Source organism: Musa acuminata, chromosome BXJ2-6, assembly GCF_036884655.1.
Source record: "Musa acuminata AAA Group cultivar baxijiao chromosome BXJ2-6, Cavendish_Baxijiao_AAA, whole genome shotgun sequence".
NCBI classification, from domain to species: Eukaryota; Viridiplantae; Streptophyta; class Magnoliopsida; order Zingiberales; family Musaceae; genus Musa; species Musa acuminata.
In genome coordinates, this window is record NC_088343.1 from 35,168,438 (window position 1) to 35,185,585 (window position 17,148).

At 40.0% G+C, this 17,148-nt stretch overlaps 3 protein-coding genes and 1 long non-coding RNA gene across 5 annotated transcripts; 2 read left to right on the forward strand and 2 right to left on the reverse strand.

The window, feature by feature from the left end:
- Positions 1 to 258: 258 nt before the first annotated feature.
- Positions 259 to 6,606, forward strand: LOC135613605 (NADPH-dependent aldehyde reductase-like protein, chloroplastic). Its single transcript, XM_065110634.1, has 2 exons — positions 259 to 1,245; positions 6,149 to 6,606. Exons 1-2 carry the CDS (start codon positions 820 to 822, stop codon positions 6,518 to 6,520), a joined length of 798 nt encoding a protein of 265 aa, XP_064966706.1. The 5' UTR covers positions 259 to 819; the 3' UTR covers positions 6,521 to 6,606.
- Positions 6,607 to 7,138: 532 nt separating this feature from the next.
- Positions 7,139 to 8,324, forward strand: LOC135615353 (NADPH-dependent aldehyde reductase-like protein, chloroplastic). Its single transcript, XM_065113702.1, has one exon. The coding sequence runs from the start codon at positions 7,418 to 7,420 to the stop codon at positions 8,234 to 8,236; it is 819 nt and encodes a 272-aa protein (XP_064969774.1). The 5' UTR covers positions 7,139 to 7,417; the 3' UTR covers positions 8,237 to 8,324.
- Positions 8,325 to 8,368: 44 nt separating this feature from the next.
- Positions 8,369 to 13,219, reverse strand: LOC103988861 (TATA-box-binding protein). 2 transcript variants are annotated; one of them, XM_065113703.1, is made up of 9 exons: positions 12,570 to 13,219; positions 11,566 to 11,653; positions 10,817 to 10,888; positions 9,823 to 9,873; positions 9,625 to 9,669; positions 9,439 to 9,531; positions 8,949 to 9,050; positions 8,735 to 8,866; positions 8,369 to 8,576 (listed from the first exon to the last, which is right to left on the reverse strand). In XM_065113703.1, the coding sequence occupies exons 1-8, from the start codon at positions 12,644 to 12,646 to the stop codon at positions 8,792 to 8,794; spliced, it is 603 nt and encodes a 200-aa protein (XP_064969775.1). In that variant the 5' UTR covers positions 12,647 to 13,219; the 3' UTR covers positions 8,369 to 8,576; positions 8,735 to 8,791. The 2 variants fall into 2 exon arrangements, with proteins under 2 accessions (XP_064969775.1, XP_064969776.1); XM_065113704.1 differs by lacking the exon at positions 9,439 to 9,531.
- A 628-nt stretch (positions 13,220 to 13,847) lies between these two features.
- On the reverse strand, positions 13,848 to 16,469 carry LOC135613606 (uncharacterized). Its single transcript, XR_010487344.1, has 2 exons — positions 16,220 to 16,469; positions 13,848 to 14,377 (listed from the first exon to the last, which is right to left on the reverse strand). It is a non-coding gene; the product is annotated as an uncharacterized LOC135613606 (long non-coding RNA).
- Positions 16,470 to 17,148: the final 679 nt, after the last annotated feature.

Genomic DNA, 17,148 nt, shown 5'->3' on the forward strand with positions numbered 1-17,148 from the left:
TTTGAGAGATGGAATGAAAGTGAAAAAAAAAACTAAGTTAACACAGATAACAGTAGGATTAAAACTAAATTTGATATGGTCAAATTTGTATGTCAATTCAATATGGTGAAATTAATTTGACCAGCCTCATTTTTCTGAATTGCTATGTAGAGAAATATGTTATATATTATCACTTTTACAATCATCAAATAATAAAATATTTTTAAAAAATAGAAAAATATTTTCTTTAAATATTATTCTAATTTAATATGTGCCCTTTTCAAGAGTGCCAAAACAATTTCATTTACATCTACTTGAAATGAGAACCTGCGGAATCCGTCTCCCATTAGATGATGCAGCGGAACACCGTGGAAACCACAACGACCAGCGGCAGAGAAAAAGTTGACTCACGTTCAGTTCATCTTCTTTTCTTTTTATCTCCAGTGGCATTTGCTATCCCTGTCGTCTTGCAGTATGATATGATTCATCAGTGGACCAAACTAAACGACTGAAAAAGAAAGAAACAATGTTTGATATGACCTGTCTGTTCTTCCCGTCCGGGCTTCCTGGCACTCGCTCTGCTACAGACATACACACAGCCTGTATTCTGCATGCTGTGCGCATGGCGCGATTTAGCATCAGATGCCGTGGCTACAGATCCGCGAGCTCGAGGGTGATGCCGGCGCCACCGTCCTTGTTCACGAGATGGATGCAGCAGTTGTCGGCAGCGTGCTCCACCGGAACTCGTCATGGTAGACTCGCCTTAGATGCTGCTGCAGCCAGCAGCTTTAGAGCTCATCAACACAGACCAAGGCGGGAGCTCTGTAAGGGGGAGCTGAGATGGCAGCTGCATGCACCGCTGCGGCAGAGAACCGCATGCAGCCGCTGAAAGGCCGCGTGGCCATCGTGACAGGCGGCGCAGGTGGAATCGGCTCGGCTGTCTGCGCCCACCTTGCCTCCCTCGGCGCAAGCGTCGTCATCGGCTACGTCGGTGACCCGAGCCCGGCGGAGAAGATGGCGGAGACGATCAACACGACCTACGGGGCGCCGCGGGCCATCGCGGTCTCCGCCGACGTGTCCAGCTCCGCCCAAGTCAAGTCCCTGTTCGACGCAGCTGAAGCTACCTTCGGCCTCAACCTCCACATCCTCCTCACCACGGCCGCCGTCATCGACGCCGAGTACCCGCCGATAGCCGACACCAGCGAGGAAAGCTTCGACTGGATGTTCGGCGTGAACGCCAAGGGCACGTTCCTGTGCTGCCGGGAGGCGGCGAATCGCCTGGTCCGGGACGGGGGATAGAGATATTGAAGAGCAGAACAAGTTTTCCTCTCAAGGAATGTTGATGTTGATAGGAAGAGGGGATAGAGATATCAAACAGAGGAGAGTAGGACAAGCTTTCAATCTTCTATATTTCTCTCAAGAAAAACACTTTTACAATTTCAGAAACTCTATTTTTCTCATGACCTATGAGGTTTATATAGTCCCCAAAAATACATTATATTAATTATATTAAAGATGAATCATTCTTTTTCAAGAAACCCTTTCAAGAACCAATAATCAATTTGACTTATCCTTTTATAGATTTTTAATCTATTTTTTCTTCTTGATGTAATGATTCTCCCACTTGATGCAATGAACATTTTTATGCCTTTTGAACAAGTTTAATTCCAACATTCTCTCCTCTTAAACTTGTTCCATCCAGCATGCCAAGTTTTCTTCAAAGTTGTTGAAATATTTCAAATTTAAGAGGTTTTGTGAGTATATCAGCCACTTGTTCACTTGTCTTGACATGATGTATCTCCACTTCTTTATTTTTGATATGATCTCTAATGAAATGAAATCTTGTATCGATATGCTTCGATCTTTTATGATAGACTGGATTCTTGGCTAAAGCAATAGCTGATTTGTTATCAACATAAATCTTGGTTGACTTCTCCTGTGGCATATGAAGTTCTTGGAGTAATCTTCTTAGCCATATTGCATGACAAACACTAGAAGAAGCTGCTATATATTCTGCTTCACAACTTGATAGAGCAACGATTCGTTGCTTTTTTGAATACCAAGTGAATGTAGCTTCACCAAAATAAAATACAAATCCAGTTGTACTCTTCCGATCATTGTAGCTTCCGGCCCAATCACTATCACTATATCCAATGAGCTCCAACTTTTTAGATGATGAATAGAACATTCCATACTCAATTATTCCTTTGATATATCGCAAAATTCTTTTAGCAACATTTAAATGAGATGTCTTTGGAACTTCCATAAATCTACTTATTAAACCAACTCCAAATAGTATATCAGGTCGAGTGCATGTCAAATACCTTAAACATCCAACTAGACTTTTATAATAAGTTGGATTAATATATGTACCTTCACCTTCCTTGGTCAACTTGGTGCCATATTCAACAAGTGTATTTGTAGGATGATAATCTTCCATGGAAAACTTCTTTAAAATCTCCTTTGCATAATTTTCTTGTGAGATAAAAATTCCTCCATTATCTTGGATAACTTCGATACCAAGGAAATAAGTCATTAAGCCCAAGTCGGTCATCTCAAATTCCTTTTTCATAGAGTGCTTAAAATCTTTAATCATGGAGCTACTATTGCCTGTAAATATTAAATCATCTACGTACAGGCATACAAACAATATATATCCATTAGAGTTCGATTTCGTATAGAGAGCATGTTCATGTGGACATTTAGAAAAACCATTTTGAATAAAATAAGCATCTATTCGAGAATTCCATGCTCGTGGGGCTTGTTTAAGCCCATGAAGAGCTCTCTTTAACTTGTATACTTTGTCTTCTTGTTTTTGAATAATAAAACCAAGGGGTTGTTGAATATATACATCTTCTTCAAGAACTCCATTAAGAAATGCTGATTTGACATCCATTTGTAAAATCTTCCATTTCATTTGAGCTGCTAGAGAGATAAGTAATCTTACTGTCTCCAATCGAGCAACTAGCGCAAATACTTCTTCATAATCAATTCCATATTGTTGTTTATATCCCTTTACAACCAATCTGGCCTTGTATTTCTCCACCTCTCCTTTTGCATTTCTTTTTGTTTTGAAGATCCACCTAACATCGATAGCTTGGTGGTCTTCTGGAAATGTAGTAAGCTCCCATGTATTATTTTTGTTAATGGCATGAATCTCTTCATTCATAGATTGTCGCCATTTTTCATCTCTATAAGCTTCTTCGAAGGTTAATGGATCATATCCTACAAAAAGATAAAATAAAGAAAGTTCATCATTGTTAGTATCAATCCTTCGAGTCACATCATATAGGTCATGAATAAGTCTTGTCCTTCTTATAATTGGACTTCTTGAATCATGTGACCTAGCTGATCTAGGTGATGATACTGGCAAAGCCACTTCGGTGCTTGCTTGTATTGTATCATCTTCTTCTGAAGCTATAGCTTTCTTATGCTGCTCATCACTTTTCCAGTTCCAAATCTGTTGTTCATCAAACTCAACATCTCTTGACATCACAACTTTATTTGTGATAGGATTGTAGAGTTTGTAACCACTGGAATTCTCCAGATAACCTAGCAAAATGTATTTTTGACTTTTATCCTCCAATTTTGTTCTCTTCTCTTCTGGTATCTTAGCAAATGCAACACTTCCAAAAATCCTCAAATGATCAACTCTTGGTTTTTGTAAGCTCTATGCTTCTTCTGGTGTAACATTACTAATTCGCTTTGTCGGAAACCTATTAAGCAAATAAACTGCACAAGCAACAGCATCACCCCAAAATTCTTTCGGAATTTTTCTTTCCTTTAACATACATCGGACCATATTAAGGATAGTCCTATTTTTTCTTTCTGAGACACCATTTTGTTGAGGTGTGTATGGCATGGTGAATTGATGTAGAATTCCATTATTTCTACAAAAACTTTCAAATTCATTTGATATATATTCACCACCTTTATCTGTTCTTAAACATTTAATCTTACAACAACTTTATCTTTCAACCAAATCCTTAAATTCTTTGAATTTGCTTAAAACTTCTTTCTTTTCTTTTAATATGTAAACCCAAGTTTTGCTACTATGATCAGCAGTAAATGTAAGAAAATACCTGCTTCCTCCAAGTGTTACTGGATTGATAGGGCCACAAACATCCGAGTGCACCAGATCGAGTTAATGCCATGCTCTTTTTGTTCTTCTCACTTTGAAAGGCTTTCTTTCTTGTTTACCCATGACACATACTTCACATAGTTTTGCTGGGCGATCAATTTTTGGCATTCCTGTCACCATATTATACTTTTCTAAAAGTTTCAAAGCCTCAAAATTTAAATGAGCATATCTAAGATGCCAAAGTGTAGAAATATCCTCAATATCAACTTTAAAACAATTTGATTGATCAAAAATACTCAAATGTAGAGGAAACATTCTATTCCTTACCATTTTCACTTGTGATATCAATGTTTTATTCTTGTCACGAATTGAGAGAGTCATATCTTTCATCTCAATATCATAACCTTTTTCAAGTAATTGTCCCAAGCTTAGAATATTATTTTTCATATCAGGAACATAATAAACATCTGAAATGCATAATTCCTTGCCATTATTAAGTTCAAGGAGAAATTTACCTTTGCCTCTTACTGGTCTCTGAGACAAATCACCAAATGTAATATTCCCGGAATAACTTGTATCCATTTCTGAAAATAGCTCTTTGATGCCACATATGTGATTTGAGGCTCTTGTATCTAGATACCATGTCATAGACTGATTATTTTTCAAATTTTCATAACTCATTAGCAAAACTTGATTTTCCTTCTTTTCTTCCTCAACAAAATTTGCCATATCACCTTGATTGTTAGGATTATAATAACATTCATAAGAGTAATGTTCATACCTTTTACAAACATAGCATTGTATTTCAGACATTTTAGAGTTTCTGCCATGTCCACGGCCTCGGCCACGTCCTCAACCATAACCTCAGCCTCTTTGGCTATAATTTTCTCCAACATCTTCACTGTTTGGAGATTCTTGATTGGTCTGATTTCTGTCTCCTCTTCCTCTTTGTCCTCGTCTTCTTCCTCTTTGAGAATTTGATTCTCTTTTATTTTCAAGAGCAAACTTAGCTTGTAGTGCTTGCTCCATAATTTTCTCTTCTCCTCTTTTTGTAATCCTTTGTTTATGAACTTGAAGGGAACTCATAAGTTCTTCTAAAGATATTTTTTCCAAATCTTTAGATTCTTCAATCGCAACAGTAATAAAATCAAATTTCGGATCTAGAGATCTTAATATTTTTTCTATTACTCTCTGATCATTTACTTGTTCACCATTTCGTCTCATTTGATGAACAGTAGAAATGATTTTTGAGAAGTAATCAGAAATAGTTTCAGAAGTACCTTGTTGTAGTTTTTCAAACTCGGCTCGTAAAACTTGTAGACGAAGTTTCTTTACCTTATCAACACCACCGAATGCTTTTTGAAGCATTTCCCAAGCCTCCTTTGAAGTATTTGCTGGAGCGATGATCTCAAACATTGTATCATCAAGACCTTGGTAGATTGTGAACAAAGCCTTTTTCTCCTTCTTCATTCTTTCTTTGAGTTGTTTTCTTCCTTCTGCATTCATTGCTCCTTCTGCTGGACTTGGTTCAGCAAATCCATCTTCTACAAACTCTCATACATCTTGGGAGCCTAGAAGAACCTTCATTTGGATGCACCATATGTCATAATTTTCTTTTGTCAATCAGGGGATCTGGAGTTGGATGACACTTGAGAAAGAAGTCATAGCTGACAAGCTTTCAATCTTCTATATTTCTCTCAAGAAAAACACTTTTACAATTCAGAAACTCTATTTTTCTCATGACCCAACGAGATTTATATAGTCTCCAAAAATACATTATATTAATTATATTCAAGATATCATTCTCTTTCAAGAAATTCTTTCAAGAATCAATAACTAATTTGACTTATCTTTTTATAGATTTTTAATCCATTTTTTCTTCACTTGATACAATGGACCTTTTCATGCCTACTGAATAAGTTTAATTCCAACACAGCTGAAGCTACCTTCGGCCTCAGCCTCCACATCCTCGTCACCACGGCCGCCGTCATCGACGCCGAGTTCCCGCCGATAGCCGACACCAGCGAGGAAAGCTTCGACTGGATGTTCGGCGTGAACGCCAAGGGCACGTTCCTGTGCTGCCGGGAGGCGGCGAATCGCCTGGTCCGGGACGGGGGCGGGCGGATCATCACCTTCACGTCGTCGGGAGTGGGGTCGCTGCGGCCGGGCTACGGGGCGTACGCGGCGACCAAGGGGGCGATCGAGGTGATGACGAGGGTGCTGGCGAAGGAGCTGAGGGGGACGCGCATCACGGCTAACGGGGTGGCCCCGGGGCCGACGGCGACGCCCATGTTCTACGCGGGGAAGTCGGAGGAGCACGTGAAGGCGTGCGTGGCGGAGATACCGCTGGGCCGGCTGGGGCAGCCGGAGGACGTGGCACCGCTGGTGGGCTACTTGGCTGGCGACGACGGAGAATGGGTGAATGGGCAGATCATTCGTGCCAACGGTGGCAATGTTTGAGATTGATTGCTGCAATCCCCTGTTAATGATCCACGTGGTTTGATCAACTAAAAATGGTGTGTGTCAGTTGATGGTGATGGACATGAAAACCAGCGAGTAATGTAGACGTCGAGTTTGAATGAGAACAGGTAATCGGAACGCCTCATGATCAAACCCCATCGAGGCAAGCAAGAACAAAGAATCATGGGAAAATATGTATAAGAAATTAGAGAAGATAATGTTTAAATTTCATATAATTAGTTTAGGGTTTACGCTTTATCTTCCAGTCTTACCCTAGATTTCTTCCATTTACACCTATTTTGGGTCAATCTTAAACAGGATCTCATAAATCTACATCTCATTTAGAGTTTGAGCTATATCTATCTATGTGGATCAAGATTCATTTAGATCAATGATCCAAGCAAGATACGATCCATATCTTGATGAATTTAAGCTAGATCTTTAATTTTGCAGCAAAAATTAATTCTCGTTATTTGTGAATTTGATCATATATTGATAACTCTTTAAATAAGAAAAAAACCTTATAGCTCATGTGTTGTGCTTCGAGAAGTTTGCGTACATCCGTTGCATTATGCTGGCATAGAAAAGAAAATAGAGGAGTACAAGATCGATGAATTCGACTCCCAGTTCTATGATAATGATCTGAACCCAATGCTCAATTAGTTTTGCCACTAGTTTGTAAGCATAAGATATTTATACCTCCGAGGCGATGCAAGAGTCCGCCGTTCTTGTTGACGCCATGGATGCAGTAGCTGTCGGCAGACTGCTGTGGTTGACCGGCGACAAGTAGACCAGAATTCTCGATGGTCGATTCCCCTTATCCGACGCTGCTGCAGCCAGTAGCCTTAGAGCTCTCCTGCGAAGAGAAACAAAGGCACAGGCTGTGAGTGGGGAGATATGGCGGCTGCCGGCACCGCAGCGATGGAACACCGCCTGCAGCCGTTGAAAGGCCGCGTGGCGATCGTGACAGGCGGCGCAGGTGGCATCGGCTCGGCGGTCTCGGCCCACCTCGCCTCCCTTGGCGCAAGCGTCGTCATCGGCTACGTCGGCGACCCGAGCCCGGCGGAGAAGTTGGCGGAGGCGATCAACACGACTTACGGGGCTGGCGATGGCCACTCCGGCGGCCCCCGGGCCATAGCGGTCTCCGCCGATGTTTCCAGCTCCGCCCAAGTCAAGTCCCTGTTCGACGCAGCAGAAGCTACCTTCGGCGCCGACCTGCACATACTCGTAACCGCTGCCGCCGTCAACGACGCCCGATACCCATCGATAGTCGACACCACCGAGGAAATCTTCGACCAGATGTTCGGCGTGAACGCCAAAGGCACGTTTCTCTGCTGCCGGGAGGCGGCGAACCGCCTGGTCCGGGGCGGCGGCGGGCGGATCATCACCTTCTCGTCGTCGGGGGTGGGGGGGCTCAGGCCGGGATTCGGGACGTACGCAGCGACGAAGGCTGCAGTCGAGGTGATGACGAGGGTGCTAGCGAAGGAGCTGAAGGGTACGCGCATCACGGCTAACGGGGTGGCCCCGGGTGCGACGGCGACGCCCATGTTCTACGCCGGGCAATCGGAGGAGGCCGTGTCAGCGTGCACGGCGGAGATACCGCTGGGCCGGCTGGGACAGCCGGAGGACGTGGCGCCGCTGGTGGGCTTCTTGGCCAGCGATGACGGAGAGTGGGTGAATGGGCAGATCATTCGTATCAATGGTGGCAATATCTGAGATCGCTGCAGACGAGCTGAATGCTCGATAATGATCCACAGAGTATTTAAGTTCGATGAAATAAGAATGATATGTTAAGCTTGTCTTATGTTTTAAGATCATTCCAAGGAGGCAAGAAAGAATAATGCAAAATGGGAAACTGTTAATGACATGTTCTTATTCATATCTTGAAATCTTAAAACAAGCAGTTTTCTCATACAACTCTTCGACAGGATGTACAGTCTCGAAGAACAACTCACAGTACAGTTATTAACTTAGCTCCCTCGCTCGAGTGGCCCCAAGGATGTCTTCCATTTGCACAGATCTGACTCCAGGATATTAGCACCAGTCCGATGGAAATCTGCTCAACAAACACACATTTTACATCAATATAAGCTGACTAGATAGTAAATAAAGCGTGAAGCCAACAACTGAAAACCAAACTGAATCACTCAATATCAGCTGGAAAAAATATTTCAAAAATTAAACTGACCAATACAATACCGGTCCAGTACTTACTGCATGCAGATATTTAAAAGCATAGGTGAAAGAGAACTGTCAGGCTTGTTGATATTATCATTGCTGGCTTTTCCTGAACTCCGTTAGAACTGGATATATGTTCTCAAATGCTGTATATGTCTCATCTCTCACCTGATAAAGAACTCCAGGTAGATGAATCAGATATGCCGAATTATATAATGAGGTTGTGAAGAATGTCAGTGCAGAGATTTACCTTAGCTCCAGTAATAACAATTTTTCCTGAGACGAATATGAGGAGCACAATCTTTGGCTGCTTCATCCGGTAGATCAGACCAGGGAAGAGCTCTGGTTCATACTGTGAGAAGCAATCAGCATTCCACAATGTTGAACATATTGCATCTAGAAAAAAGTTAGGTTTACAAAACCGATAAAGAGGGGAAGACGCAGTGAAGGGATTCTAAAGGTCATGTGTTTTGCCAGTGCCAGTAAATCACCCTAGTAGAAAAGAAAGGATGAGTGGTTTAAGAAAACAGATTGGCTCTACAAAGTTGCGGTGTAGCTTCATAAAAAAAGATGATTAAGCTTAATATTTATTATGCTTATCATTATCAGAAATGAGAGAAGTAGATGATCTGAAGTAGGGGAAACGAAGAAAAATGAATCAATGATAGATCAAAATAGTGCAAAAAGCAGCAAATCAGCAAAAACCAGCCGTAAAGCTCATCCACAGATCAATTACGTACACTGCAAAAGGCACCGTGAGAATATGCAAGGCCCTCAAGTCTTATTGGAAATTTGACATCACATGAACCGACAATATTCTGAATCTTGAAATCCTAGACACCACAGTAGAATGTTATACTAAGATAAAATATATAAGCCACAAAAGTTAGTAGCAAGAGAGGAAGCAACAACTTAAGAGCAATTACCTTAAATTTAGCAGGAAAGCCAAGCTTTTGAATTATTCGGGCGTACTGAAAGGCCAAGGACACGAGTAAGGAAACAACTCCCAAGTGCAGTTGCAGATACATAGACTCGAACAACACGATCTTAATACTCTGCTAGTACTGGAAATTATGCTTTGAAGCATTGAAGAGTAAATAGAGTCACAGTATAAGTAATCAGACCTTCCTTGCTGCAAGTTTGGATTGGTGCTCACTCTTCGCTCCAGTACAGACCTGCCATGTGGATCTAGAAAGTCAGCACAAAAACTATAACAGTGGAACTGTCATAGAACTTTGGAAAGCAACAATGGCAGTATAATAGCTGTGATGTTAATTTGGCTATTGGATAATGTAATGGGTGCAACATCATACCATTTCATGCAACCTTAATTTGACTATTACCATTTCATGCAGCCTATTACATTACATAATTTTCAGAGTGTTCCACATGTTTCCTCATAAAAATGGTGACCCCATGAAGCTCCTGACGTTACAGAGATTGGTACATATCAATGTAGCCAACCTTGCCTTTGTATTTAATATATTGTTTCCATGACTTGAACTTGAGGAGCTTTATCATTGTAAAGAGGCTCGCCATCATGTATTCAGTATATTTAATTTCTTGCATAATCATATTTTTATAGAGTAATGAAACAAATAAAACAAAGAAGTATATAAGATGTACAAATAAAAAGGACAATTTCATATGTACTTTCTACGACATGGAGAATTTGGTGTGTACCCTACTAAAGCTGCAAATATTAGGAATGTGTCTTTAAAGTTAACAATCTTTCATATATATCCAATTCTTTCACATATACCCATCCACAATTTCTAAATGGAAGGATATTCATTAAATTATGTTAATGTTAAAGGGTGTCTATGATATATTTCAAAGGATGTTCACCAAAGTTTGTAAATTTTAGAGGGGTATTTGCAACTTTAGGATCTATGAAATAAAGGTACCTATGAGTTTGCCAAAAATATAAGACACATGCTTCCTTTCATTTAAAGCAAATGTCAAAAATTAAATCTACAATAAAAATGGGCAAAAAAAAATGTAACAGTAGATTAAATCTATTTTGATGTATTAACAGGTTAATAAAAGTAGTTGTTGCACATCCACTACACATGAAATATCCCAAAATCTACAAAAAAGAACAATAAAAATAATTACCATTTTTCCTGATGCAAATATTAATGCAGTAGTTTTTGGCTCTCTTATTCTCATAATAACCGCGGCAAAACGCTGCACAAAAGAACAAGTATGCAAAAATTAATGAAGCATTGATTTACTGCACTTGTATAATGCAAAGTGTTTTAGTGCAGCATGAGACTATCAGCTGTCAACCTCACATAAACCTCTTGTTAATGCAAAAGGAGATTGCAAGAAAACCTAAATCCTAATAAAAATGAAAAATGGTCTACTCTATAAAAAATTGTTGCAGATTATGCTCATGCCATTAAGGAACCTAGCTTTTTGGGTTTGGAATTTACTTATACATGAACAAGGTAAAAAAGAAATAAGATGAGCTTTCTTCTAGAACAATGTTCATTTCAAATTATAGACACAAAAAGGATATCACTGTGACCAAGTTAACGCACAAGTCACACAATCACCAAGTGAATAATATGTGACATATGTATGTACTTCAAAATTCAGATTCTATTCAGCATGTCATTGAAACTTCATAATCATCTCAGTAATTACATATGGAGCTTTCTGTACAAGACTTGCTTCCTTTCAAGTTGGTCTTTTGTGATCTCAAACACTCCCAAACTGGTTTGGGCCTTAGCTAGGTTCGAACATACTTTAGAATCATGTGCAACGAGAAACTAAAAAAAATATCATTATGAATGACTAACCATATTAATGCAGAACACATATTATGTAAGTGTTCAATGTTGCCTAATGTTGTTTCATACCTTGGGGTTGTACTCAGCATTACGAGCTTGTAGAGCAATTGCTTTAAGATCCAACTTGCAGTCCAAATTAACAGTTGAAACAATATTCCTGGAGAGTTGAACAGAAGTCAAAGAAATTAATGACAATTTATCTGGCTATTTATTGCAATATCAGCTAACAGCAGCATACAACAGTTCAGACTTTAGTGATAAGCACAGGAGGTCAGTATTCTCTAATCAACATATGTATCCTACCTGTGGATATGTAGATAAGTTCGTTTTGACTATCAAAGCAGTTTTTATCAACAAGTACTGTCTTGTGCAAGAAGAAATGAAAGATTGTAGTGGAAAATCAAGGTGAGAATTCCTAAGAAACTTTGTTCATGCTTCCTTTTGATGCACATAAAATAATCTAAACTACCAAAGTATAATATTACTATAAATAGAAGATCCAAACTAATAAATAGGTCGAACAACCAACAACTTGTACGCTCATATGGTGGCACAAAAGTAGGTCTAAACAGGTAAAAGAAAGAATGTAGTGCCTAAAGACAATATTGAAGATCACAACCAGTGAACATTGATTAGAGAGCAAATTCAGTAATTCTTTTCTTTGTATGTGTGCAACCCGTTTCATCTGGTTCTTCACGTTATTCTGAATTCACTTGCAACATGAAAAAAGGTGAAGCTCAAGCAACTGATCATCACCCAAACACAAAGCCCAAGCAACTGATTATCATCAACCATGGAAGTACTATATTCAAGCATAAGCACCTGGATCACAGAATCTTTCAACAGAAAACTGAAAAACAAATCATAGGTCCATTAGCATTCAATCGCAAGTCAACATATTATTAAAGTATAGGGAGAAAAGTCTAGAGGAAGATGGTTTCCCCACGATCAGACACAAAGGGATATCTGGATTCTTTAAGCATCCCTATACTGTTATACAAAATCTAATGTGCAACTTTAGTCCAAAAAATATACTGCATTCTTTAGGGAAAACGCAGAGACGAGAGACCTACTGAAGCGTGGGAACAATGCCAGAAGGGTGCTTGGAGAGATCGACCGGTTGGCTCCCTTCCAGGCCCTGATCAGCCATGCTCCACTTTCCAAATCTTCCTCCTAAATAATCAATCAACACCAACGTTCTAGAATATATATAGCTTCGCTTCTCCTCAACCCAATCAACGCTCTTCAAAATCGCACCTTTATATTTCCAATCTCCTCAAATGACCTTACTCGATCTATAAAGGACCGATTATTCCACCGACACGCAGAAATCACCAAATATTTGCTCCTCCAAATCAACAACAGGCCAAATACGCAGCCGACAAATATAAAAGGATCAGCACGATCTATCAATTTGCCGGGTCACTCCGGGGACTGGAAGCAGAAAATATGATCAAACCGTAGCAGGAACGAAGGAGACATAATGATCTCACGATCTGACCCAATTCGACATAAAATCCGCCGGCGACGCCGCAAATCCTCTCAGCTCGGGCGATTGGAGGTCGGAGACGGACGGATTTGGGCGGGAAATGGTGGGTAAGTGGTGACGTAGGCGGAAAAATTCCAAACAAATGGGCCTTTTATAGGGAGAGGAACTGATCCGGCGATAAATACCTCTGAAGGAGAGAGAGAGGGAGAGGGAGGTTTTGGGGAGGGGTGGGTAGCAAATGGGACGAAGCGGATGTGCATTCTCTCCGCGGGATAATATTTAGGGCTACATTTTGCACATAAGCCCCGCAGATTAGTCATTTTGAGTTTCCTCGGCGAAGATTCTGGAATGCACGTGGACCTTTCTGATGTAATGCTGCGTGCCTAACCGAATCGACCCTGAGAAATTGCCCGGGCGCAGGTCTATTACGCATAAAATGCAGCGGGACCCACAATCTGTGGGGACCGAACATAAAAATTATTGAATACCTCGCCTGTGACAGATATTACGGGCCGTGACAACCACACCACGCAACTTGACTTTACTGAGTCACCCCTAAGACGTTGCAGGGGTGTTGCAGCCCGTTGGGGACTAGACGATTTGTGGGGCCAAGGACAAAAACAGCGAACACATCAACCCCAACAATATTTAGGGGTGATAAACCCACGCCGATTCATTTTTTTTTAAGATTCTCCAATCCTATTTATCAACTACATTAGTTGACATCTCAGATAAAATACATTTAAATAGCCATTAAACACATTTCAAGTCCCTTCTAACATTATTGATGGATTACTGGCGTTTCAGTATCTCATATCATCAAATTAATCAATAAGAATACATCATTTCCTGCTTATAAAAATAGATCACATTTTAAGTACAAATTCATATTACTTCAAAATTTTCAAAACTGTCAAACCTACAATACAAAGAACACTATGATTTATCCTACATAGTTGCAAACAAAAAACCCTAATTTTATTTTACTAATACAACATTGCTAAGAATGATACTTTGATACTGATGACAGCCAGCACAATACGGTGTCGCAACCCTAAGCTGGCACGATTACATCGTATGAACAATTCAGGAAACTCGTGCATGAAACCTTCTGATTGAGAACAATGAAATGTTCTGATGTTCAAAACCAGTGCACCAGATTCAGAGAACTGCAAATCTTCCCTCGAAAGCAATTACTAGTGCCACAAAGCCACTGGCTTCTGTAGCTGAACTTGCTCAGATATCCGTTGCATGGCTAAAAACAGATACGACTCTTTTAGCTGCAGCATTGTCAGTAACAATGCTCTTAAAAAATCCAAGAAGAAGTTAAACCTCATCCATGCTAGTCGGTTGATCTCTTTTTGGCCCACCTGCTGACTTGGCCTTTATGATCTGCAAACATAGTATAGGTGTCAATGCAACCAAAATGGAGCCAAAAGTAAGGCAACTACATCGAAGGCAGAAATTTCAGCAGCATAGCTAAAATTACTGATGCGCAACGAGTGAATTCAGAAGGAACCATGAGATTGAAATGTGACTCAGTTGATTAACCCAGAGAAGAGTGCAGGCAACATCAGCAGCATATTCAAAGACTATATCTGTCACAAAGGAATCGGGGATTCGTGTGGTCAATAACTAATCCAAGCCACAAGTTTGAGCACCTTAACCACCTTATACACAAAAAAAGGGTCAAAGAAAGCACCACTCTCTAAAGACATTGATCACATTTGACTCGTTAGAAACTCTTAAACAGAAATTCAGAGATCCATATATCGGTTCGAAGAATAACAATCAATATCATGTTCCAAGCCAGATCATCCTACAAGTTACAAAAAAAAACAGAAAGAAAGGGATAAAGAAAAAGAATGAAAGAGGAACTTTCAGTAACAGCATACACTTTCTTCCGATTATAATACTGGTTTAGCAGATGCAAACAGCAAAAGTATTGCAGCTTCCAGTTCAACGAATAAAATAATTGAAGGAAAGAGATGCCGAGAGGGCCTAACTTGGTTGCATAGATGTATTAGATATTCATGGTCAAGACATCCTTGGAGACCCCTTCTTTTGCTATAGCATTTCCAGCAGCATGCTTGGCGAACAAGCAAGATATTATCTCCAATGCATTAAGCCTGGCATTTTCAGCAAGAGTTTGAAGTCCAAGCTACTCTTATCTACTATGGTAAGTTAGAGATTATGATACTCGGTTGAACCATCCAAGTATCAAGTTTGGTAAGTTAGTCCAACTTGTTAATAATGAGTACACTGTCTACCCCTCAGTCTATACCCACTCCTAGGAAGAGCTAGTTTTCTGTCCTGTGTTTTCTTTCTTCTTTTGTTAGTTTGGGTGTTTTTTGGGCGTATCTTGGATTTTAAAGGTCAACAATGAAGTAATATAGGATAACGAAAGAAAGAACCTTATTAATTGCTTTCGTATAACCACTTATTATTTCACTAGGGTGTGGCCCGATCACCAATCTCCTCCCGCTGGGCCTTTCCTGCTAGCACCAAAATCTTTGCAACAGGATGCTGGACCTCAAGCTCATCCGCTATTGTGGCAGCATCACTTGTTTTGTTCTTACTTAACAAGTTCACAAAATAAAAAAGAATGTTAATTAAATAAATGACAATAAGCCCAAGAAAAGAATCCAAACCAAACAAAATTTCTATCTCAAAGGCCACTGATGAGTGTGGCCCCATGATAAGTCTATAAAAAATCAAAAACAACTAAAAAAGTGTGAATCACAGCATCACCTCTCCAATCTATGTCAAACTAACCAAATAGAGTAAACCGGGAATCCAAAGAGAAATAAAACCACAGCTAGTCTTCTAAAATTGTTCGTAGTAACTACTGATTCGTTCCATAGATAAAATTATTCCAATACAAAATTTCACCTATGGATGGCCTCTTCTAAGAGAATGAGACATCCATGCATGCCTAACATTCTTTGCGATATTTGAATTTAAATGATGCAATGAGTATCATACAACTATCAGCTCCAAGGCACAAAAAGGAGACAAGGGGCTATTACATTACATTCAGAGAGCAAAATGTGACAGAACAACAAAAGGTGAACTCCAAGAAAAGGGCAATCTTGATAGACTGAATTCTAATGGTAAGTGAATAAGCGTTTAGACTATCAAGATAACTACAACAGAAAGGCAATGCAACCTCAGACCCCCACTAAGGAAAAGAAGGGAACTGTGAACGCAACGATATCGATGCGGGAAACCCACCGTTGGGACCGAGGGAGGTGCGGGTGATGTAGGAAAGCTACTTTCAGGCGTCGATGTTCCTGAGGACGGCCTCGTCGAGCCCCGGGAGGTGCTTGTGCCCTTCCTTCAGCATCGCCTGGAGGCCGTACTCCGGCAATCCGAACGACAGCTTCCCCTCCCCTATTGAAACCGAGACCGCCAAGGAGAAGAACAAAGGAGCAAGGAAGGAAGGAACCAGAGATCTCGTATTCGAAGAAACCCTACGCTCGAGCGGTCTTCACGTGACAACCACGTGAGGGCGCCTCCCCCTCTCTTTCAACGGTGATGGACTCGGTCCGGTTCGGGTCGGGTCAAGTAAGTTACAATCCGACCCGATCTGAATACAATAAGATCCTTCACATATTTTGTTAACATTTACTTTGAATTTTTTTAAAAAATTAAATAGTATAAAATATTAAACATTTCTAATAATTTATGATACAATAAGTTTAAAAAGAATAACAATATAAATTAAATTGATGAATAATAGGTAAATCATTCTAACCGATGTATTTTGTTCACTCAATATTAAATATATATATATATATATATAATATTTTGTTAGTATATTAGAGTTTTAAATAGTCAATAATACACTCCACTGGATTGACTAATAGAGAAGAAATAGTTTCTTTTTAATTGGAAAAAATAGAAATATGCAACGTTTTACGAGTTGGCACAATGAGAGAAATGTGGAATATGTCAAGTGTTGTCTATATCAAAAAATTATTCTGAAATGATTCTTGTAAGTTGTACACTTGTTGCTTCCATCACAAGCATGTGTGCCACAGGCAGTAAGAAACATCGCCGAGAGAAAGAACAGCTGTTTGGAGGATACATCAGCATCGGCTCCATGAGGTGATTCCTCTTTGGTTTATTCCCTCCTCAAGGAACTGAGCCAATCACCAAGT

Excerpts from the sequence above, each read along its gene's own strand:
- LOC103988861 (XM_065113703.1), bottom strand. The coding sequence starts at position 12,646 with ATGGCTGATCAGGGCCTGGAAGGGAGCCAACCGGTCGATCTCTCCAAG. Across the intron at positions 11,654-12,569 it reads GGCATTGTTCCCACGCTTCA|GAATATTGTTTCAACTGTTA; the intron begins GTAGGTCTCTCG and ends TCAACTCTCCAG. Across the intron at positions 9,532-9,624 it reads GCTTTCCTGCTAAATTTAAG|GATTTCAAGATTCAGAATAT; the intron begins GTAATTGCTCTT and ends TGTGGTGTCTAG.
- LOC135613605 (XM_065110634.1), top strand. The coding sequence starts at position 820 with ATGGCAGCTGCATGCACCGCTGCGGCAGAGAACCGCATGCAGCCGCTG. Across the intron at positions 1,246-6,148 it reads CGTTCCTGTGCTGCCGGGAG|GCGGCGAATCGCCTGGTCCG; the intron begins GCGGCGAATCGC and ends TGCTGCCGGGAG.
- LOC135615353 (XM_065113702.1), top strand. The coding sequence starts at position 7,418 with ATGGCGGCTGCCGGCACCGCAGCGATGGAACACCGCCTGCAGCCGTTG.